The sequence below is a fragment of the Bacillus rossius genome, chromosome 17, assembly GCF_032445375.1.
Source record: "Bacillus rossius redtenbacheri isolate Brsri chromosome 17, Brsri_v3, whole genome shotgun sequence".
NCBI lineage: Eukaryota > Metazoa > Arthropoda > Insecta > Phasmatodea > Bacillidae > Bacillus > Bacillus rossius.
The window spans coordinates 10677344-10703164 of record NC_086344.1 but is presented as its reverse complement, the minus strand read 5'-3'; the positions used below and the strand labels follow the sequence as shown (position 1 = coordinate 10703164).

General features: G+C 36.8%; 1 protein-coding gene across 1 annotated transcript in view; it reads left to right on the top strand.

Annotated features, from left to right (window-relative positions):
* LOC134540809 (disintegrin and metalloproteinase domain-containing protein 12) overlaps positions 1-25821 on the top strand; it is a 658355-nt gene that overhangs the window by 255973 nt on the left and 376561 nt on the right. Inside the window, exons 5-6 of the mRNA XM_063383750.1 lie at positions 2597-2745; positions 9868-9927. Coding sequence (XP_063239820.1) covers positions 2597-2745; positions 9868-9927 — 209 coding nt within the window. The remainder of the gene's footprint in view (positions 1-2596; positions 2746-9867; positions 9928-25821) is intronic.

The window sequence follows — 25821 nt, the reverse complement described above, 5'->3', positions numbered from 1 at the left end:
TGTTATTGTAAGTACTTAAGGACACTTTACAGAATTGTAAAAAAAAATGTTCTGGCAAAAGGTAGAAGTTTTTCTTGTGGTTAAAGAGTACTGGCTCTCCGTAGAAACTACGTCGGTTACCAGTTTCCTTTCTTCGTTCGTGAACGTGTTCGTGTAAAGAAGACATGCTGAGACTTGAAATATTTGATAAAGATTTTAATCCTGCAAGTAATGCAGTCGATTTACAAAGGAAAAAAAAAAATGTTGACTCAGTATAAACTAATTTTTGAAGATAATGTGACATTTTCGAAGATAGCTGTATAGTTTGAAACAAATTTATTTTTTACCTTAACTAAAGGCAAAAATCGTCAAATTGAAACTGATGCGTGGTATTTATCCATCAACTGTGGCGCATACCCGCGATACTTCAGTGTGAAAAAGAACCTCCGCGCTGGGGTGGTGTCTTTGCTGTCGGCTCCTGCGAGCTGTATCGCGTTGTAAGAGTCGTACATAAAGTACTTCCCTACATCAACAGTTGTTTACACGCAGTTTGGTTGTAGTTATCTGGGCATGGCAATTATTTGCAGTTGTTCCTATGACAGTGATAACGCAAAATGCATGATCACTACAATTTCATGTTACCTTGCTGATGTGCATGAAGACTCGATACCCCAATTCGAGTAATTTGTTTTTTTATATTCAGTGCTGTGTTCGGGGGTCGCTAGATCCAATTCCCATTTGGGACAGGTACTTAGTAAAAATTTAAAAGTGTCTACTCCGTCCAGTATCCAGATCGATGCCTTGAACACTCCAGACGTACCACCGAGATGTTCTTGGGATCGCTACTCAGCAGTGAGACACATCGCACTACTGTTATCAGGGATAGGTGTCAGAACTGACGGTATTCAACCCTATTTTGACAGATCACATTTTTTTGGCCACTACACGGATTTTAAATGTCATGTTTATTCCAAAGCTAAGAATAATGGAAACTAACCAAACAGTTTTATTACTAATATATTCTTGGTTAGAATAATCTAAATGTTATAACAAGAAAATCATGTTGAACGAATCATTTCAAGGGATGTATAAGAAAAGCATTAACTAAACATGAAACAGCATGAAGAGTGACAACAGAGACAACCAGTTTTTGTTCGACAATGATGCAGAGTTTGTTAAATTGCTTCGAGTGTTAGTTTAATGATGATATTTTAGAGAAACCAACAAGAACTTAATGTAAGCTTTTGGACATACGCCATTGCTAAGCACATGTATGTCTGTAGAAGAAAACTACAAAAAACACAAATGACAAAAACACAAATAAAGCAAAAAAATTGCTGTTGTCAGGATATAAACACCACACAATACTCCACAACATGAATATGGTCAAAAAACAAAACAAAATGGACTAACAGAACGAAAAAAAACCCACAAATGATGACAGCACAAAAATACCAAAACCAAAAAATTCAGCACAACAGTTGAAACGAGACAAAGACACAGCAAAACGAAACAAATACAATAGTTTTCCAAAAACAGAAGAGAACGAAAAAAAAAAACCACAAATGATGACAGCACAAAAATATTGAACCCAAAAAAATCCAGCACAACAGTCAAAACGAGACAAAATCACGACAAAACGAAAAGACGAAACAAACACGACAGTTTTCTAAAACAGAAACAAGCGACGTTTCGGGAACTGCTATCTGCTCCCGTCCTCAGGCACAGACGCACATGGAATCCTGACAACAGCAATTTTTTGCTTTATTTGTGTTTTTGTCATTTGTGTTTTTTGTAGTTTTCTTCTACAGACATACATGTGCTTAACAATGGCGTATGTCCAAAAGCTTACATTAAGTCATGCACTCCCATTGCACAAATCTTTCAAAGATATAACCAACAAGAAGGCGGAGACTTAAAGAACACACTGTAAACCATGTTCAAACGCCTGAAAGTGGTGTATCAAAGATACGAGCCAAAGATACACTATTGAGACACTACTCGCCGTGGCTTTGACTGCGATGAAGTCAACCTTCATTGTCTTCAGGGGCACGCGACAAGGGCTCGCGTAATGCTGATCACATGATGCACTAGAGTGATGCACTAGAGTGATGCTCGTGTCTCGGGTGAGCTTCAGTATAGTCGACGCTTGTTCCCTGTGTCGTAGCTAAGTGAGGTACAGTTGATACTAGATCCCCATGTCTTGGGCGAGTTTCAGTGGAGTCATAGTTTGTTCCCTGTGTCGTAACTAAGTGAAGTACTGTCCATATTATATGTTACCCATGTTGCAGGGGAAGTGGGGTATAGTTGACGCTAAATATCCATGTCTCGGATGAGTTGCAGTATAGTCGACGCTTGTTCCCCGTGTCGTAGCTAAGTGAGGTACAGTTGATACGTGTTCCCCGTGTCGCAGGGGAAGTGGGGTATAGTTGACGCTAGATCCCCATGTCTCGGGTGAGCTGCAGTATAGTATAAGCTTGTTCCCTGTGTCGTAGCTAAGTGAGGTACAGTTGATACGTGTTCCCCGTGTCGCAGGGGAAGTGGGGTATAGTTGACGCTAGTTCCTCATGTTTCGGGTGAGCTTCAGTATAGTTGATACGTGTTCCCCGTGTCGCAGGCGAGGTGGAGCGACTGCTGCGCGAGTACCGCCAGAACCAGGAGCTGGTGCGCAACATCGGCGCGCACTACTACCAGATCATCTACCCGGTGCAGCTGCGCCACCACGAGAAGATGGGCATCTCCACCCGCGAGGTGGGCGCGCCCAAGGTCAGTGTCCGTCCTCCGGACCTGCGCGCGTTCCGACCAGTGGCGTAGCCAGGATTTGTGTATGCCCCTATTATAGCAGGGGGGGGGGGGGGGTCCGGGGGTCCTCCCACGGGAAAATTTGGATTTTAAGGTGTAAAATAGTGCTATTTTAGCAGTTTTCGGTACTTAAACTTAAATATTGTAATGGTACCTCATTTTAATAATTTTAATATAAAATTTGTTTGAGTGATGAATAAGAAATTAATTAAAGATTTGGTGCTAAGGGGGGGGGGGGGGCGTTTGAACCCCTAGCCCCCCCCCCCCTGGCTACGCCCCTGGTTCCGACACTCTTCTGCGCTCGACATCTCTCTGGTCTAGCACCCCCCATGTTCAAGGGCGCAACAACAAGGGGGGGGGGCAAGGGTATTGTGCCCCCCCCCCCCTCTGAAATCTTGGAGTGGGGGCAAACGGGAGCAAAGAAAGTGCTGTGTAATCAATTTTTAGATAATAAAACTGCTTAAATAGCACCATTTTCCGCCTTGAAATACAAATTTTCCCGGGGGAGGACCCCCCCCCCCCCCCCCGCTTCAATAGGGGGGATCGATGATTCTTTATAAAAAGGTATATTGCCCCCCCCCCCTCCCCCTTTTGGAAATTTAGTTGTTGCGCCCCTGCCCATGCTGTTGCGTATGCATGATCGTGTTTTTGCAATCCTGTGTGCTATCGTATCCCTTGTATGTTTTATTCGTGTCCCGTACTGCAAGAAGAGACAATGGAGTAGGCGTCGGGTATAATTTAACTGTATTTCTTGGCTTATGTCGTGTGTAATCTACTTCCTGTAAATAAAATAATTTATAAAACTAAACTAAACAAGGCAATACTCTAAAGTTAACGGATACTGTCTCCTTGGCAACATTTTATGGCTAAATAAAACTCTACCGTTAAACATTAATTTAAATTGCACTTGCGATATTTTTTAAGCTGTATTTGAAATGCCAATAGTTAAATCCTCTTTAGTTTGTTGGTAGACACACGTGCACAACAATACAACAATATGTCACGTACTGCAAGCTTATAGACTCGCTGCAGGCTTGAGAACAGAACAGAGTGAAGGCAAGGAGACATGACGCAGATTAATTTTTATTTATTTTTTTGTTTCATGTATGATATGTAACTTAAACATTTGATCTGTTGAATGTAACAGGCAGTTTAAATTTGGCAAACTTTTGATGTAAATACCTTCTTTATTGAAGGGTTGTTTAAGGTTTATAAAACGAAAAAAAAAGGGATTTTTTTTGCACGAAAATATATATTTTAAAAAAATCGGTTGTCTGTAAAGTCTGTTTACGGACGATAGTTTAACGTGACAACGTCATAACAAAACATTGATGAAATGATTGCATACTTTTATGAATAAAATTGAATCATTTTTATTGAATTATCACTATTTTGTATGGAAACAAAGGAGTGAAAAAAATTCTACAATTGAATTGATAAATTTACTTTTATTTGCACTCATTAATTCAAATATGTTTATTACTTTAACGAAGAGATTATTTTAACTATAACTTTTATACATGTTTGCTATTTAACTTCTTCCAACCTGTATTATTCTGTTAAGGATAGGACGATGATAGGAAACGTAGGAAACGAATGGGAGTGTTTGAAATTTAATGTGTCTCGAAAAAGTCAAATCGATGGTTGTTCCAATCGAGTGGAAGAGAGATAGATGCGGCGCAAGCGTACAATGAGCGTAACGGGACAATGCGCGTAACGGGACATTTTTTTGGTGCGTACAGCCGGCGTTCATCGATTTTATTAGACGTCACGTCAAAAAAAGCGTTGTCAACAGTGACACATCCATCACACCAGTGGCACTTCTTCTCGGAGCGCAGCCGACTGCGCATAGAGGCGAGGTGCAGGGTGTCGTCCCAGCCAGCGTTACCCTTACCGCCTGGAGCCGCCAGCGGAGTGACGCCCCGGTGGTTCCATTGAACTGCCAACAATGACACTTCCCCCCTCCTCCCCGCCTTCTGCTCGCGGCTGTATCCGCCCGAGATCACACCGGCCCCGCTCTTCGGCGATACCCGCCTTCTTTCTGATATTAGTTTCTTCCCTCTCTCTCTTTCCCTCTCTCTTTCTCTCTCTCCCCTTGTGTTGCGGTCCGCATTGTTCCTTCCGCCCTGGTCTCTACCCCCTTCCCCCTTTCTCCTGCTTCATGTTCCCGCTTCACCGGCCTGATGTTTCCCGTGGATTACAAGTTTACACATATTTTGAAAAAAAAACAAATTTTTAACTGTTCCTCAAACCTAATACCATTTGTGTTAATTCACATGAGCTCTTAATAAGAAATAATTTACTCCCAAATAAAAATTAAAAAAAAATATATATATATATATATATATATATATCTTAGCGTTTACTTACGTACGCGCGATAGAAGTCAAACTTGCTTGGCTTAGTACAAAAAAAAATTTAATTTGTATGCAAATAATTAATTCAATTAAAGTAATGAAAGGACCGAAGTGACATTATAAATACGCTTGTTACAGTATAAATCATATTAAATTAAAAAAAAAATTCAATTAATAGTCAATATTCGTTATTTATGTAAAATTCATTGCTCAAATAATTCACATTGCCAAGATAATGTATTATTAGTGTAATTTTAATGCAAATTATTTAAAAGGTCTTACAACTTTATGGACAAAATTGTTTTTCCACCACTTTTGAATAGTTTTTTTATTGGTTAAACCTAGCTGTAAAAGTAAGCATGAAATCACAAATTTAGATTTAGTCAATTAACTTTTGTTTTAAATTCTTCATCAAATAGTTGTGCAGAAGAAGAAAAAATTGTTTTCCTTTTAAATGAATGAATATGTTTTGAAAGGTAAAGGAGTTATTTATAAAAGGATAACCAATCAATTCGCTCTGTAACCTATTCTTAGCACCATTGAGCAATATCATTTGATACACTGAATCGCTTTTTGACGTGACAACGTCTAATAAATCGATTAAAGCCGGCTGTACGCACCAAAAAGTGTCCCGTTACGCACATTGTCCCGTTACGCTATGTCCCGTTACGCTCATTGTACGCTTGCGCCGCATCTATCTCTGTTCCACTCGATTGGAACAACCATCGAATTGACTTTTTCGAGGCACATTAAACTTGAAACAATCCCATTCGTTTCCTACTTTTCCTATCATCGTCCTATCCTTAACAGAATAACACAGATTGGAAGAAGTTAAATAGCGAACATGTATGAAAGTTAAAGTCAAAATAATCTCTTCGTTAAAGTAATAAACATATTTTAATTAATGAGTGCAAATAAAAGTAAATTAATCAATTAAATTGTACATTTCATTTGACTCCTTCTTTGTATCCATACAAAATAGTGATAATTCAATAAAAATGATTCAATTTTTTTCATAAAAGTATGCAATCATTTCTTCAATTTTTTGTTATGACGTTGTCACGTTAAACTATCGTCCGCAAACCGACTTTACAGACAACCAATTATTTTTTATAGATTCACAGATTTAAAACTTAATAGTTGCAGCAAACATTATGTCTAAAAAAGTTTATGGATCACTTTAAATATCATGCTCCCTTTAGTTTAAATTCACACAAACATGAATATATAAAGTCACCACAATGGTTATTTATCAGGCTTTCAAGCTAATAAATTATTAATTTATAACTGTCATGAATTTTTACAACACTTAACTAGCTTTATCTTTGTTGCCTACTTTAAGTATTCTTACCTGTGGAATATACTTGGGGCAAAATAAAACAAATGATAAAAACATTATTAGCAATTCTGTTTCATTTTAGTTAAGAAAACTAAGAAATATTTTCAATATTCTAACAGATAAGAAATTATTGAATAAAATTTGCATTGAAATGATATATATAGGTACAGTGTCACCATACAGACCAATAAGTGATAAAACGCCAACATAACAAGTACCTATTGTAATGGCTTGTACAAAGACCCAAATGAGTCAGTGACTTTTAAATTGTTATAAATTACATCTAACACGTACTTTTACTATTTTTAGGAGCTCCGCCTCAAACAAAGCGAGTTAATAAATAAAATATATTTTAGACACCAAATTCTTTTTTAAAATTAAGTTATTACCAAGCGAGACTTACTTTCCTTCCGATATCACGCTCAAAAAATTTAAATAAATTAAAAATTGTTCTGTGTTCACGTTTGTAACACGTAAATGCATTAATATTGGACTCCACCTCACGGCCCCTATAGAACCTCTGGAAAAAAAAAAAAATACAGCCCCGCGCAGCCAATAAAGAATAGCGGTATGCAAGTTGAGGTCATAATTCTCTTTAATGCGGGGAGGCGGATCAGAGCTTTATTCCGCGGCGGGCGGTCTGGCGCTCTGGCGGTCCGGCCATGCCTCACGGGCTAATGCTGCGCCAACAGCGAAGCAGTTAGCGCCCTGCCGATACAGGCCCCGCCCCCTTGCGGCCACGCCCCCTCTGCAGCCGCGATACGCTTCCTGGCACCACCTGCAGAGAGCAACCACTTCCCTTCGCCAGCTCACGTCTCAATGGGATCTCCAGGGTTGTCGTCAGAGTGATCGGTAGGGACCGGAAAAATTCGCGGATTCAATGACCTCTAGGATAGCCTCCATTATCCTCTGCATTTCTCAAGTAAACACGCGTGTTCATTGGGTACTAAATTGTGAGGCGTCTCCACTGGGTAGCTTGTGATTCGACGCTTCTTTGGTCGATAGTCTCTCATTGGCCCAGAGAGCTCCAGTTAAACTGCGAGCCAATAGCAGAACCAGCAGATATTGTACACATTTTTGGATTTCAGCCTATCACGAAATGAATCCGCGAATTTTTCCGGTCTCTAGTGATCAGTAGAGACAGGAAAAATTCGCGGGTTCATTTAACGATAGGCTAGAATCCAAGTGCGTGTAACTTATTGCCGCATCAGTGATTGGAACACAGTTTGCCTGAAGGACTGTGAGCCAATGAATGACCCTCAACGTAAGAAGTATCGAATCATAAGCATCCCAGTTAGCAGGTGTCACGAGTCAGTAGCCAATGAGCTGGTGTAATATTCCCGCGTACATAGAGAATCGTGGAGTCCATCCTAAAGGTCATTCAAACCGCGAATTTTTCCAGTCCCTAGTGATCAGGAACTCGATGTCATGTTTGCGCTTCAACTCACTTGCATATATTTACACACTTGAATTCATTTCACTTGTGTCCTTGTGTATCTGGGTACTTGCAAACTGGCGTACTCGACTTGTACTCTTTGGATACAGTAAACTCCCTATTATCCGCGCATGCTACGAAAAAATACAGCACATATGTAAATCTGTATTTTATTACCAGTGAGCAAATTTGAACTCTACTGACGAGTGTATTGAGTGCAGTATACAGTAAAACGCCACAGGCCTTCTCGGAACTCACGCAGTAGGCTGGCATGCGTTGCTATTTTTGTCTCTGTCGCACTTAGTTTCTAGTCGTATGGTTGAGCACTCTTATGTTTAACATTACTGAAATGTATTGTATGTTAATTATTCAGTAAACTACTAAATTTTTAAGTTGAAATTAAAGTTTCCTTTTTTGTTTCCCATCTTCGGCTCTTTTGCAGATTATCCGCAATTTTCACTATCCGCGGTGGCCCTGCCACTTAATTTCGCGGATAATCGGGAGTGTACTGTACTTGGATACTTGCAAACTTTCATACTCTAATACATGCACACTCGTGTAATTACTCGCTTTTTTTTTTTTTTTTTTACTTTCTCGCTACCTTACATTGCACACAATCTTATTCTCCTATCTGTGAATTAGTTAGATTTCAAAAAAATACTATCTATTGTAGCCATTTCCATGGTGCTTCTTCAGGATAATTTATATATAGTTTTTCGTTTCAATGGCCATGGACACCAAAACTATCTCAACACAAAAGTTTATTGATATATATATATTTCACTATATTATGGACACGAAAACTGCCGCAATTTTTTTTTACAAATCACTTTCAAACTGATACTTAAAATCTATTAGTGGAAATTCTTGGTCGAAATCGTTAGTTGGTAATATCTCACCAAAAGGTTTTTTGAAAAACAGAAATAACGCTGTAACTCCCATAATATGGAAAAATAACATCCGTTTGAACGTATTATAACTCGTAGGAGTATTACCAAAATATTGTGTCTGAATAAATATTTGATACGACCAACCATAACTGCAGGGGGTTGAAAAAACATGAGATGGAGGGCAAAAAAAAATTGTTTTATAGTCTATTAGTCCAACATTAGTGTCATTTTGGACTAATAGAGACTCGAAAACATACTTTAGTTGCAAATGTGTGAATATGAGTCTAATAAAATTAGAAACAATTAATTTTTTTGCAATTTTTTTGTATACATTTTCAGGAAATTTTCATATAGGTATGTATAATGGTTCAGAAAACTTAAAAATTGTCAGTGTCTATGATATTTAGTTAAAAATTTAGAATACTTTTTAGGATACGCCCAAAATAGTTACTGAATATATAAAATATTGGGGGGGGGGGGGGGGGGGGAGGTCTAAAGAACACTAAGTGAAAGCTACTAAACTCTTTGTTATACTTTTCGTGCAGATGCGAATATGTGTATAGCTCAAACAAGTGTGTCTGAGAAGCTAGTGTGTGTGATGCTAGCTCAGACTAGTGTCTCTGAGAAGCGAGAGTGTGTGACGCATAGCTCAGACTAGTGTGTCTGAGCAGCTAGAGTCAGTGATGCGTAGCTCAAACAAGTGTGTCTGAGAAGCGAGAGTGTGTGATGCATAGCTCAAACAAGTGTGTCTGAGAAGCTAGTGTGTGTGATGCTAGCTCAGACTAGTGTCTTTCAGAAGCTAGAGTGTGTGATGCATAGCTCAGACTAGTGTGTCTGAGAAGCTAGAGTCAGTGATGCACAGCTCAAACATGTGTATCTGAGCAGCTAGCGTCAGTGATGCATCGCTCAAACAAGTGTGTCTGAGAAGCTATTGTGTGTGATGCATAACTCAGACTAGTGTCTTTGAGAAGCTAGTGTGTGTGACGCATAGCTCAGACTAGTGTGTCTGAGAAGGTAGAGTCAATGATGCACGCGAGAGTCAATGATGCGGAGTGGTTGTTGCAGTTTCCTCAGCGGCCGTACGGCGAGGGCGGCTACCAGGCACCGTCCAGAGGGCGCTCCAGGGTGAGTAGCAGCCTGCCAGGCTACCAGTTAGTAGTGCTAGTAGTCCTAGTAGTCCCAGTAGTCCCTGCTGGCCCGCTACCTGCCCCGGGATCTGATCATGATACCCCTGGCGCAGCGCTACGGCTCACATCTGCCCCTGATGCCTCGATGAAGGTTTCGTGCAAACTGAAGGATACACGTAATTGTTTTATACAAAATGATCGAATTTAGTATCGGTACTTGCACACGTAAATTCTACAGAAATATCGTATGCAAAATGAAATTTTAAAATTACAGATATACTTTACGCTGTAAATATATATATATTTTTTGTTATGGAAGAGAAATATCAATATTAAATGACGCGTATTTGTAAATTTGTACATATACATGAAAACCAATGTATCTATAGCAAATAGCGTTCTCAGTAATATTGGGTTCTGATTCGTACCCGGAAATTGATTCTTTGTGTTGAACTCAGTATCTCTAATAGTTAGTTATTTGTTTCCAATTCCCTGAATAGCTTTCTGGTATTAACTGCGCACAAACTAAGCATAATGAAAAAAATAATTTCTAACTATTTAATTTTCGATTTAGTTTTCCATGGTTTATATATATTATGCTTAAATGAAACCACAATCAAAATTTAAATTTATGTGCCAATTTTCGTAAAAAAAAAAAATACCCAGTTTGATTTCTAAAAACATATGTCATATATAAAAAAATTACCATAGCTATATGTTGTACAAAATTACATTATCTTTTTTGTAGTATTACAAACTGGCTTCCAAAAGGAATCTTTTGTAGAAGTACAAAAAATTATTTTCTGTGCACTGACGCGACAAAGTTAAATGTGTGCATACTTAAATGTGTATATTTTGAGTTTCATTGCATTTGCCGAATGTATCGGTGTATGAAGGCTGTTATGTATTTATTGTTTGTTTAAAAACTGCAAACATTTACTTTGTTAATAACGGTGCATGATTACCTAATAATTACAGCTTAAACGGGAATATATTTATCTAGTTTGTTGCGTGTAATACATTTTAATATTTTTATACGACAAAGGTTGTATACATTCATTCATTTGGCAATGAAGTAGATATGTCTTATTCGTGTGCAATAAGACACGTCTAATTAAGTTGTAAGCTTAATTTCAATATAAATTGAAAGTACTGAAGCGTGGCACATGTCAGTGATGAGTTTTTTTTTACTAGCGTAGCGTATAAAAAATATGTAGTTTTTTTTATAGCGAATGCCTTTTAACACTTTTGCTTTAGTGTTCGAACAATTGACTTAGTAACAGTTCAGTATTTATACCTGCACACAAGTGCATTTTTGGAAATCAAAACGCACTAAATTATAATATCTGTTCTTGTTGCGTAGGGGGTTAAGTCACAAATGGTTAAAATACATAGTGATATTGAATTATTTACTTTTAAAATTGATAAGTGAGATTAGAGACATTATTTTGAAACAATGAGTTTCCAAAGTTCTAAAGCAGTTAATAAAGCTAAAAAAACTGACTTCAAGAAACCGGATAATTTTCAATCGCAATTTTCTCAAAACTATGATTTTGGACTTTTACGCAACAAGCACAGATATGAACTTGATTTGTTTAGTTAAATGTTTGTTTCCTCCCGGCCAATGAGAGCACAGCCTGGCACCTAGCAGCCACGCACTGAGGGCTGTGATTGGTCCACTTCTCTGAGTCTGGAATTGTGATTCGGGACGCGATGGTATATGTGCTCGAGTTGGCTGGAATACTTATTCGCTTGAATAAAAAAAATGATGAGTGTTTTTCAATTGGATAACTTACGCAGTTAAGCTTTATCCAACGTTCTCTTTGAACTTTTTTCCAGTGAAACCGTTTCAAAACACAGGTATGAAAAATATGGTGCGACAGGATTTATAGATTTGCACTGAAGCGTGGCAAAAAATATAGCTTATTTCAAGCGAGTATTCGTGCCCCAAAATGCCCTAAATATTTCTCTTTTAAGCCGCGTTTTTCTTTCTTTCTACTAATGTTCTCCAAACAACACAGTTTCATTTTTTTTTGTGAGGAAAAAAAAATCCTTTACATTTAGCTCAGTCATATTTGATAAAGGAATAACGTGTGCAATGCTTGGTTTTTAGATTTTTGGTTTTTACAGGTATTTCTGTAACATACGTTCGAAATTAAAACCATTAAATCGCAATATTTTATCACAACTATTTAATTATGTTTTCGATTCCGCAAATTAATTTGGCAACATATTCGGATTATATAAAATATTTATTTAATTAGGGTTTAGAGAGTTTAAACTGGCCACAGCATAAAAAAAGATATTTAAATACAATTTTTGTATCGTGTATTATGGCAAATATTATGATAAAATAATTTATTTTAATAACTGGTACAGAGTGAAAGAATTTTCAGGCTGTCATATTCATCTCCGCATTCAGTTGACCTTTCCTAAAGGCAATCTTGTAGTTCAGGTAATAGGTTTCTCTCTTTAAGTTTTCATAGTTTTTGATGTTACTTTTGAGCAGATATCAAAATATCTTGACCAGCTAAATTTTTAAACTATTTCTGATTCTACCAAACTATAATTTTCTCTTTGATTCTCTAGCAAACCTATAACAATGCTTATTAAAAAGTATTTATTTTAATTATCATCTAAATTGATCGAAGTACTTGGAGCAGTTTTTTAAAAGATTAAAATCGTTCACAAACTTGTTGCTATTATTTTTCACATGACAATTGAAAAGCTTAGCTCAGAGATATTGCTGCGCTCAAGTGATATCACACTCTGGCTGGCGTTAGAGCCACTAAAGTCGTAATGAGGATACACGCGGAAAAGTATTCTCCTGAACTTAAATGCAATCCCTGTACACAAATCTTGAAATAAACGGAATCGATTATTCAATGTGGTATCCAAGCGATATCTAGGTTAAGAAACACAATTTTGGCAACACTTTTGAAATTAAGTAAAATCGCTTCCACGTTCTAAGTCTACGAATCAACTACATTATGTGTGTATTCTCTTCGATAATTGTACTGCAATTGCCAATGCAATATAGCATCGAAACGATTTTAATTTAAGACCAAATATACTAAACTAGAAGTAATTAGGTTATATTCAGTTTGCCATGTGTGCTGCAATTTTAGGAAATTATTATCAAAATATTGAATATTAAAAAAATATAAATAACAATAAAAAAACATGAAAGAATAAGTAAAAATTAAAAGTGACACTCATATATTACCATTAATGTATTATGACTCAAATGAAAGCAGATGTTCACCCCGGTTAATTAGAGAGTCATAATCTTAACGAAAGGTAAGAGTTTTTTGAAACAATAGCGTTATGTTTGCGACGTTATATTTATGTACATGACAATCTTGAAAAAAAAATAGGTTTTTTTTTTCCCCCTCAAACATGCACATATTAGCTGCTACCTAAATTCATTCCATTAAACAGCATTTCAGTACTTTGTCCTTTTTTTTTTTTGTATGGGAGAATACCAAAAAAAAAAAAGTCATCAGTTTGGTGTAGCGATGTTTGGCACGGTGCTGAATGAGCAGGAACTGTGTTGTGCTCGCGAGGTCACGAGGTATTGCCAGTCGCAATGCGCAGGCCCCGCAGTGGGCTGGCTTCCAGAACTGCCGCTCGTTTGCTCTCCTTCAGAACTCGGGAGTTCAGCTCTTTCTCTCCTCGCAACGCACATTTCCTCAACACCTCTGAACGACTTATGTGAGATCAGCAGGGAAATATATCAACGCATTATCGTATTAACCAAAAATAATGAAACAACTAAACATACTTAGTAGGCGTACTAGTGTTCGCCGCTGTTTGCACCATGTCAGACATTCTGACTACTGAGACCCCCGCCAGCTGTGTAATGGTGCTATGAAACCACGACAGCTGACTAGCTGACTGGCTGACTGGCTGACCCAAATAATTCTTTATTTGTAATAAATAAATTTTATTTTTCATTGAATTATATTAACAAACACGAACTGTTACTTATACTGTACATTTAAAACCCACAAATATTACTATAAGCTAGCTTCATGCCAAATAAATGTGTTTGGGTTTACGAGTGGACTTAGGCTAACGCCATGCGTTAGTAGTAAATAAATGTTCCTCCAGCTACTGGGTTCTGGGTGCGGAGCCTATGGAGCCAACCGGCATCCGACCTCATGACAGCCATATTGGGTTGTAAAAACATTGTGGCCATCTTGGATAAACTTTAACCTGGACCTTTGACCTTGACCTAGACCCCGGTGGCCATCTTGGATTCTGCCCTTTGTTTTTCCAACAATTTGTATTGCTACCATTACAGTTTCTAGAACTTTCCACCATCTATCGAATGCTTCACTCTGTAATGTTGCAATTTTCGTTACAGCTGCGATCTGGAAAATCCATATTTTTATGCAAGAAATTCGTGGAAAATTATAAAATTTATAAAAAAAATTTACTTTATCAAATTTTAATAGAAAACTTTAATCGACCATTTTGAAAATTATGATATCGTTGCACTTTTGGCAAGGCCTCCATCTTGAAAATCCGAAATTTCTTTTAATATTCATAAAATATAGTATTTTAATAAAAAAGTACTTATTATATGGAGTCCATTGTTCGAACACAGCGAGGGCCAAAATTAATCCTTCCGGTGTTATAACAGCGGCATACTGACCCGCACCACTAATGCCAAGCAAGATATTAAATCAGCCAGTATGACAATGGTGGCCATCTAGTTTTCAGAAATTTATACAAGGTGTGCTAGTGCCACGTAGTACAAACACCGTTTGCTAGAGGGTGCTGACGCCATATTAGTTTAATTTTTACCAGCTAGAGTGAATTATTATTTATTAAGACAGTGAACTGTAATGATATCCGCCATATTGTCGGCTGCCTTGTCCCCCATTTTGAAAATCCTTAAATATATAGCTTGAACTTTGGGTAAAATTCCAAAAATCATTTTAAAAAATGCTAAAATAATGATTGATTCGATGAATTCATGTCCTCGGTTCGAATCTTTCTCGAGCCAAAAAAAAATTTAAAGTTAAAACACTTATTTAATAAAACATTTTGAACAATCCTAAGAGAGGCATAAATTCCTCATCTACCAGCCTCCAGTAAGCCAATATTGACATAATGGCCCCCATCGTTGATATTCGTAGTCATTGACCTATAAATATGGAAAACAATTCCATAATACATAAGAAATCAGAAATTAATTAACTGATCAATAAGAAAGTTTTCTGTCCAGTTAGATAACAGGCAGTGCAGAGTAAATTGAATTGATTAATTCTATCTTAAAAAGTTTAACATCTGGGATACAATAACTAAAAAAAATTGGTTGTCTGTAAAGTCAGTTTACGGACGATAGTTTAACGTGACAACGTCATAAAAAAACATTGATGAAATGATTGCATACTTTTATAAATAAAATGAATCATTTTTATTGAATTATCACTATTTTGTATGGATACAAAGAAGGAGTGAAATGAAATCTACAATTTAATTGATAAATTTACTTTTATTTGCACTCATTAATTCAAATATGTTTATTACTTTAACGAAGAGATTATTTTAACTATAAGATTATGCCAGTTTGCTATTCAACTTCTTCCAATCTGTGTTATTCTGTTAAGGATAGGACGATGATAGGAAAAGTAGGAAACGAATGGGGGTGTTTCAAGTTTAATGTGTCTCGAAAAAGTCGAATCGATAGTTGTTCCAATCGAGTGGAAGAGAGATAGATGCGGCGCAAGCGTACAATGAGCGTAACAGGACAAAGCGTAACGGGACAATGAGTCATCCTTTTTCGTGCGTGCAGCTGGCGTTCATCGATTTATTAGAGGTTGTCACGTCAAAAACATAAACATCGCCTGAACAGCAGGGCAGAGCAGAAAGGAGTCAGCACACGCCAAGTGCCAGCCACTGGTGGGGCAAGAAACATGCGATCGATACACGCGCCCCGCCAACTTTGTATTTTTTTTTTTTGCCTCGGGTAGAAAATAACTTCCAATACACGTGAAGTTAAAAGTATTCACATACGAATAGTAAAAGAGCCTAAACCCAAGTAAGTTTAAAAACGAAGTTTTTTTAATATATATATACAGGAGTGCCCACAAGGGGGGTAACGACGCAGACTGCGTCATTAAAATTTCAGGGAGGGGGGGGGGGGGGGGTTTGTCAAAAGACGAGAAAATATATATATCGTTTACATACTTATAGCTTCTAATGTGAAAATACGTTTCTGGTGCTTTGATAATTGAAAGGGATCTTGTATATCAAATTGGCAACCCCGCACTTTCCTCAACAAAAGCAGTTTGGCATCTGTCGGTTCAGGATGGTCCCTATCCCCGCTTCGACAATAAGCGCACACACGTATATGACCAAAATTATTATTATTAGAAAATTAGTTTTAATTAATGCAAAATGTGACAAAATATAATACTAAAAAAGTATAATATTATAAAATCATTGAGAAAATGGCACAAAAATTTCGGGGGGGGGGGGGGGGGGGTTCCATTAGGTTGGGAAGGGGGGGTGAGTCATAGTGTTTGGGGGTGGGGGGGGCACCTCTGATATATATATTCTCAAGGCTAGAGGCGGGCGCTGGCCGAATGAGGCCGGGAAGCCTTCATTTCACAGACGAGAGAGCCGCACCCGATGTTCCCCGAAGTTCATGCTCGCCTTTTCTCATTGTACAAACCGGTGTGGCATTAAATTTTGCGGTCGATTAGGATAGGTTGGCTACATTATAAATACTTTAAAACATTGTGGATGGTTGGTTATATTAGGTAAGTATAGCTACATTAAAAATACTGTAAAATCATTTTATGGTTGCTTAGCAAATAATTTTTTAATATGTAGCTATCCAGGTCTAGGAAACAGTTTACATGATTTCATAGTATCTTTAATGTTGCCATCCTAACCAAATCAACCGTCCACAATGTTTTAAAGTATATATAATGTAGCTAACCTAACCTTTTACAATGAACCAAAAAAAAAAAAAAAAATTAGTTGTCTGTAAAGTCGGTTTACGGACGATAGTTTAACGTGACAACGTTATAACAAAACATTGATGAAATGATTGATCCAGAAGAAAAGGAAATATCATATTCGGCCTGAGACTGAGCCGTAATAGGTTTTTGCAACCAAACCATTTAGGCATTAAAAATATTATATTCTTTGAGGAATATTTTTTTTTAAAAATTTTTCTATCTTTTATATGATAAAATCTACCTCTGCATACTTTTATGAATAAAATGGAATATTTTTTATTGAATTATCTATTTTGTTTGGATACAAAGGAGTGAAATGTACAATTTAATTAATAAATTTACTTTTATTTGCATTCATTATTCAAATATATTTATTACTTTTGAAATGTTACGTGCGCCGTATTTATTTTTACAAGTACAAAAAAAATTGCGCACCTGCCGGGATTCGAACCGACAACCTTTAGTTCCAGAATTAGGTACGCTAACCACACGCCCACGAGGCCATACCTTTGAATATATATACTGTATAGAAGTCGCGAGCGAATAGGATTTACTCTACGTTTTTCAGGAGCGAAAAAAGAGCAGCTTGGGAACTTCACCGCTGCAGTGCGCTGCCGTAACGCCCTGTATCGTCTTAGGTTGTTATTTGCACGTTAGAGCGCAGCACTGTCGCCCGCTGTCATTCCCCCGCACCCCCCACCCAAGCGTCAGCGACAAAACCGGTTTGTTCATTCCCCTGATCCACTCCTTTCCGGCTGCCTTACAAACATATGCAGGTTTCTACCCCGCACGCTGTACGGAAATAACATACCGTTATAAAGTATTTGAAAACACACCGACAGGACGGTCGCTCCACGCGCCAAGCTTTGACCATCGAGATAAAATTCTAGGGAGCTAGGGAACAATATGTAACGTCACAATTCGGTCACAATAGCGGAAGTCAGCAAGCTGACTGACTGTTTACATTTTTTCATTGTACATTTGTACATTTTTACTCTTTCAGCCCATGTAGCAGATTTCGGAACTATTAAATTGCTAGCATCAGCCCCCCCCCCCCCCCACACACACACACACATTCTGTGGGCCCCGTTGCTAGAAGTCATGTTGCCCCCCCCCCCTTTTTTTTGTTTCTAACAGAGATAAAAAAAAATTTCCTTTATGTACATTGTTTTAGTTATATATTTTTTAAACCTTTTCACAATTATTTTTAAAACACATTAAAACTAATTTTAAGTTAGTGTTTCGATTGTCAACGTAAATTTATTTTGAATAATGGCAAATAAATGAGTGTATGGTGTTCTGCACTGTCAACATGGTGTCACGTCAGTTGGTGGTGGTTTTGTTACTCACAGCTGTAGATTCAGACACGTTCTGTACGCACAGCATATTCCGAATAATATTACTATGGTGTAATATTTCATCGGTAACTAAATTAAGGCCTTACTGTTTAATTTTTTTCTGTGATTAATTTAAAATTGTCTACTTTTTTGTATTAAGTTTTTTTTCTTTCTTTCGCAGGCCCCCTAGACCCATGGGCCCCGTTGCCATAGCAACGGTAGCACCGGCCATGTGGGGGCCCTGGCTAGCATAGATTGAAGTAGGAAGTTATTTTTTTTTTTCCTTTAGTGTAAGGTGTATATGGCAGTTCGTGACAACAGTTATACAACCTTTGGCGTGTGACTTCAGTTGTCGCTTCCCGTTTCGTGCTGGCCGAGAATATGAGGTAGTTACTGACGTGATTCGCCTGCGGCGAATTTGTGTTATTGACGTGACAACGTCTAATAAATCGATGAACGCCGGCTGCACGCACGAAAAAGTGTCCCGTAACGCACATTGTCCCGTTTCGCTCATTGTACGCTTGCGCCCCATCTATCTCTCTTCCACTCGATTGGAACAACCATCGATTTGACTTTTTCGAGGCACATTAAACTTGAAACACTCCCATTCGTTTCCTACTTTTTCTATCATCGTCCTATGCTTAACAGAATAACACAGATTGGAAGAAGTTAAATAGCAATCATGTATAAAAGTTATAGTTAAAATAATCTCTTTGTTAAAGTAATAAACATATTTGAATTAATGAGTGCAAATAAAAGTAAAAGTAAATGTATCCATACAAAATGGTAATAATTCAATAAAAATGATTAAATTTTATTCATAAAAGTATGCAATAATTTCATCAATGTTTTGTTAAGACGTTGTCACGTTAAACTATCGTCCGTAAACCGACTTTACAGACAACCAATTTTTTAATTGTTATTTGATTTTCTCGCCTAATCCGGCGTAAACAATATAAATTAGCATGCCTGTCTATGGTATGATGGGAAACTGGTGTTTATTTATTTTTGGTATTTCGTTGATACATGAAAACGTTTGTGGGTGTTATTGACACAATAAATAGTGCATGGTAAATAAAATATCTACTAGTTGGGATTTTGTTGTGTTTATAGCAAAAACACACGGTGAATATCAAAACAAAATCGCCGCGAATCACGTGAACTCTAAAGATTCGTACGAAGTATTTTTTATGACACGTGAATCTCCAAACATCTTACGTTATTATTTTCGTTGTTATAAACAAATGGGTCATCTATTACTATGTCTAACAATTACAGTAACAGCTAATAATACTGCGAATGAGTGATTTAGCAGCTGTAATTTGTCATATTTGAAGTAAACCACTATCAGAAACATTAAGATATTAAATGTCAACGCAAGCGTAGAACATATTGCAAACCACCACGCACACGTACTTCTTATACAAATATATTAAGTTTAAAAACAATGGTTCACTCATGTAGCGTCATCATACATATTATTGGTGTTTAAGTTTTTTCAGTTTACTATTTTCTTTCACATTTGTCTGAGATTTATCATGCTACTGATTTATTTGGGGGTCAGCTTCTGAAATATGTTCATAATGGAGTGTCAAAGAACAAGGACTGGAAGCAGTCTCCTCTGTGTTGAAGCTTTGTTCAGTTAGTGGCGGGGATTTGCATGGTGTGAAAATTCGAGGAACGACAAAATAATTTAATGACTTCTTAAGTTAATTTTTGAATTAGTTCACTTCAAAATGATCAGCGCATATCACACGGTTTCTAAGTTTGTTGTATGATAGTTCCAGAAGTTTGTCGTTACCACTTTTTAAAATCCATTCAAGACATTTAAAAAAAAAGTCATTAGAACCTATTTTTATCAATCAATATCAGTAACCACAGTGTACCTACTATGTTTTATTAAAATAACCTTATCAAGTAATACGTACATTAAAATATGCGTACATTGAAGTAAATTACTGCTAAAAATATTATTCTGTCTCAATATTCAAGATTAAATATTAGTCTACTTATGCGTAGTGTATTACTAGGTTGTGATGAAATTCTTTCAGTAGGTTAGGAAAATAATCACATATTATTAAAACGAAAATAATTGCACATTTACACGTTTGCAAGATTTTGGTGTTGAAAAACACATTGGCTCCTATATTGATGCGCCAAACGAAATAAGGAAAAAAAAAACCTATTTGTGTTGATATTTGAACCACGCCATTGTTCTCATTTCATTTACACTAATAATGTAAATACTTTCAATTTTTTATTGTTAATAATAAAAATCCTAAAATGCAAGATTAGCACAATCATTTTCCATTTTTACTACGGTCCTAACGTTATTATCATGACTGTTGCGTGTTTTTGTGTATTGGTAAATTTGAAGGTATGTCAACGTAATGGGAAAAACGCCGAACAATATTTTATATTTTCATGTTGGATAGGGCACACACTTAAGTGTTCGTTAAACTTGAGTGTCGCATAAACCTTTGTGTTTCTTACATGTGTACGGTTGAAGGTAGAATTTTATTGTTTCAACTTTATACCTAATCGTGAATTTCAGCGCCACAAATTATTTACTTTGCGTTATTTGACGTAAATTACATTGTAAAAATTTACATACACCATACGGCAGGGTCATCATGCGTAACTCATAACAGTTTTGTCTACAAGAGTCGTTTTGTTTTGTTTTGCAAGAATTTAATTTCCTCAACATAATAACACACTTCACGTGGAAGTGAACGAGAATAAAATATGTTAATAATTGTCTTGTGAAATCACAGAAAGTATTACTTTTCTCTAATAAATTATGCTCGAGTAAATCAGTTGTTCACATTATATCCCTATGAAGTTTAGTAAACCAAAAGGTTTTAACGGTTTCAAAGGCTAAATTTCTTGAAGGCTTTCTTTTTTCAAAGAGAAAAAAATGTTCTATTTACCAATTTAAGCAATTAACTGTAGCGTCAGCATGCAGGGATTGATATTTTCACCTATCATAATCTTGACAGTGAATTATAAGCTAAAGATCTCCATTGTTATTCTTCGGAATTTTAATGAACAGTTAAAGTTATTTATTACTAACTTTTCAAGCTAGTGTTTTACGCTAAGCATTGAAACTAATATGTAGAAATTATTCCGAATGATAGGAAAGGAATATAGTAATACACTTTCGAAAAAAATTGTCTTAAAACTTTTAGGGCATTATTCTATTTAAAGTTAACAGTAACTAACCATATGGTAGGTATTGTTATTAGCTTATAAACGCATCGATTTAATAACCACTTTGTTGTTTGTCATATACACACAATATTTCGATGTGTAAGAAAGTTATGCAAAATACACACTGCATCGGCAAAAATATCATGCATGAGACAAATAAGCGATCACCTCAGTTATCTCTGTTAAAAGGACCTGGAAATGAAATGTGAATGAATAAAATATAAAATCAATGATAAAGGATAAAGTCTGAACCAGGCACTCATTATACTGACGAGTACATATTTCAATAACGGACGTCATAGCTATTAACTTTTAAGAATAATATAGGGCTACGAATCACAAACCCAGTTAATGAAGGGGAAAATATAAACTGTTCAACAACAATCACATCTCAGTGATAATTAGAGTTTAAAAACACTTACGACTCTTATTTTAAATTGAAACAATGTTTATGTAAACTTAACCTCAGAATTACAATTAATCCGCGGGTTATTTTCTCTGTTTGAATACCATAAAGCTATGGATTTAATAATAATAATAGCAAAACCTCCCCCCCCCCCTCTTCTTTTTTTTCCTTTCCTACTTGACGATGAAACTAAAACCAAATAAATTTTTGAATATGCTTAGACTATAACCTCACGGAAGCACGTGTGTCGTAGTAAAAACAAACCATTTTAATCATTGAGCGAACCTATTTTACTTTCATAATCACAACCTCTTGGTCCTTGAACTACACTTCTGAAATAGCCTAGTAATTAAAAAATTACCGTCCTTGACTTTCATTGGGAAACTGAACATAGATATACCCGTGGTACTGTTTCTCGTATTAAAACAACCAGTGTAATCACATTTCTTGCCCATTCTGAAATTTGCCATCGTTCCTCGAAAACTAAGAACGAATACACTCAACCGCATCGCACCCAAAACCAAAATCTGAGGAAGGAACTGTGAAATGCTCGCCCTGGCGAAACATTCACTGCAGCTCAAGGTCGTTCAACGGGAGTTTGTGCGTCACAAAACTGTAGGGATGAGAGGTGGAGTAGAGGGTGGGTGGAGGACAACGCGTGTTTGAAGGAGGGTGGGGAAGGGGTGTTTGAAGAGTTCGACACTTGTCCGCTAGGGACCACCACAAGTCGATGCCCTGGAGATGGTGGCGATTGCGGCGGTGAATTAACCAACTACCTCAAACCGTATTAGAAATTTTAACCTGGGCTGGCTACTTCTATACAGTATATATATTCAAAGGCCATACTAAGGTTTAATATAGTTTCAAACGTTATATATATATATAAACTTTGTTCACGGTAGGGGTATAATATTAACACGATTTTATAACAAATACGCATCCCAAATACACCAAACTTATTTATAATGTGTTACAATATTTTTTAAAACATTGTGCAAAAGATCCCGGTTGTAATTTGAATTATTACGTGCAACTGTAAAACACCATTGTTGGTTCAAAACGTATTTGAATATTAAACATTACTTTTAAATAACTGTACCGATCGTGCTGAAAATCGGTGGACAATCGTTAAATTACATAATATTAATAATTCAAACGACGAAAATATGATTGAAAAGTCAAATCGATGGTCGTTCCAATCGAGTGGAAGAGAGATGCCACGCATGCGTAGGCCCTACAATGAGCATGAAGATAGATGCCACGCATGCGTACAATGAGCAAATAGGACACATCCGTAGTGGTACATCCGTAGTGGGACACTTTTTCGTGCGTGCAGCCGGCGTTCATCGATTTATTAGACGTTGTCACGTCAAAAAAGATGCACGATCGGGCGTTTGGCTCTCTCGTCTGTGAAAAGAAGGCTTCCTCCTCGCTCGGGTCGGTGGAGGGGGGGGGGGGGGGTCGCAAGCCAACACAAGCGTCAGGAGTCTTCCAGCTTCTCGCTCGAGACAAGAGACGCACCGGCCATCACGCGCCAATATGTAAAAACATGGTTGAAATCATGACCCGTTACACGAAACGTACTATTTTGGAATCTCCTCAAATTACGGGGGAAAAAAAAAAAAAAACTGAACGAGAGCACAAAATGAACTTACCATAGTTACATTTGCCCCCCGAAATTTTTTTTTTGTAGGTCATGTGATCTAATACAGAGTGGCTAAACCAGGCCGCATGCCACAAAAACAACATAGCCACGAATAATAATAATAAACAACAAAACTTAACGCAGGCTAAGACGGCGAGTATCGCTACAGTTGACTGTTCGTAAATAATTAATACTGCACTCTAGCGAGTAAATATTAAACTAATATGGCTACGGTGGCCTCTAGCAGACAGCGTGGCTAGCGGTACTTGTACAGATTATTTAAAAACAAGATGGCCGCCATGACGTCATACTGGCTGATGTAATATTAGTGGTGGGGGTCAGTATGCCAGCTGTCACCACAAGGGGAGGATTGATTGGGTTGGAATCAAGGACTCCACAACATTTAATATAAAATTTAATGAAACATAAAATAACATAAAATTTAATGAAATTAATTTCTTAATTATTATTTTTAAAAAAAATCCCGAATTTCTACCTTTAAAATTACGGATTTTCAAGATGGCTGCCATAACGAAAAGTGCAACTACGACGTTATATTTTTCAAAACGGTCAAATAATGTTTGTTTTATCGTATAGTCTCTTTTTATAAATTTTAATATTTTCTCCGAATTTTTAGCATAAAATATATTTATTTTCAAGATGATGGCCCTAACGAAAATTACAACATTAGAGAATGGGGGATTTGTTTCCAATATGATGGAATTTCTAAAATCTATAAGGCAGGAATACAAAATGTCGGAAAAACAAAATGACGTGGAATAAAATTGCGGAATCTAAGATGGCCGTTGGGATCAAGGTCATTGTCAAAGGTCCAGGTTAAATGTTATCCAAGATGACCACCATGTTTTCACAATCCAACATGGCTGTCATAACATCAGAGGTCGGTCGGCTCCACAGGCTCCGCACCCAGAACCCAGTAGCTGGAGGAACATTTATACACTGCTTGCGTTCAGTCGTGAGAGATAGTTCAACAATTAAACAATGAATATTTTCTTGAATGAATTTAACAATTACCTACATTTTTAATTAAATTTTTCTAATATTTTATTTTTATAATATCGGAAAATCTAATTTTTTTTCCAAATTAGCTGGTAATTTATTCCTTTTTTTTATTGTAAATAAAGGTGGGAATCTTCTGTGGGCTGAAATTGAGCGCACAGTGATACTTAGTTCTAAAAAGAAGTTAAAAACTTAATTTGGAGATAAAAAAGAAAAACTTCTTATAAACTCTTTTTGCGAAAAAAAAAAAAATTTAAATGTAAAAAAAATGCGTTTTCCTTTTTTCCAAGATTTTTTAAATTTCTTAACGAGTCACTTTAAAACATTACAAACGATTTATTTAGAAACCATATTACCCTGGCTACAAATCTGAAACATCTATAAATTCTCATGTTGTACTCATATTTCGCAATGTGACATCAGAAAGATCGGACAGAACGAAAGTTTTGTAATTTTCCCTAGCCGACTGATTTAGTTTGGTAAAAAAATAAATAAATAAAGGAAAATTACTTTTAATGCAAATTACAGGCTCCACATACTTTGAACTGTTTTTATTAAAAATTATTTAATATAACCGCTTACCTGATGGTAATTTATAATATGTTTATCAAAAACACTAAAAAAATTCAATTTATGATAATATTGTAAAAAAATATTTGAAGTTAAAAAAAATATCTTTATGGTGTTAACATGTACAACGCACATTCATTAAGTATATGCTGACTCGCTACTTCAGGAACTGCATTAATTCTTATAAAAAAAGTATAATCTTCTTCAAGATGAAGCACTCGCCCAACTTCACCAAGAAGTAAATTTCTTCGCGGTTGGTTTCGCTCTTGATATCCGGAAGAAGTGTGTCTTGGGAATTTTTTTTTTTACCCCTCTCCAAGCGGAAGCCGGAATTTCGAGCGCGGGTCGTTAAAACTCTCGCCATAAGTCTTCTGTGCGGCGGCAGAAGCCAGTCCGCCGGCACTCGGCCACCCCGTGTTCATCACCGCCCACCTGGGTGGGCCCCGCCCACCTCGCCCCCACGTGTCTGCCCACCTCGCCCCCACGTGTCTGCCCACCTCCACTGCGCAGAGAACACAACCCGCCAGGGCGTGTCTCAACACGCTTCCCCGGTCTCAACACAGTTCATCAGTCACTGCGATGAACGATAGTAAACTTCAAGGCTGATGTTAAAATGGAAGATTCCCAGATCATAAAAAAATACTAATAATACACATGCTAGGAAGATGACAGTACCAGAAGATATTGATTACACTACATTGGAAAGTAGTAATATATTAGTTGA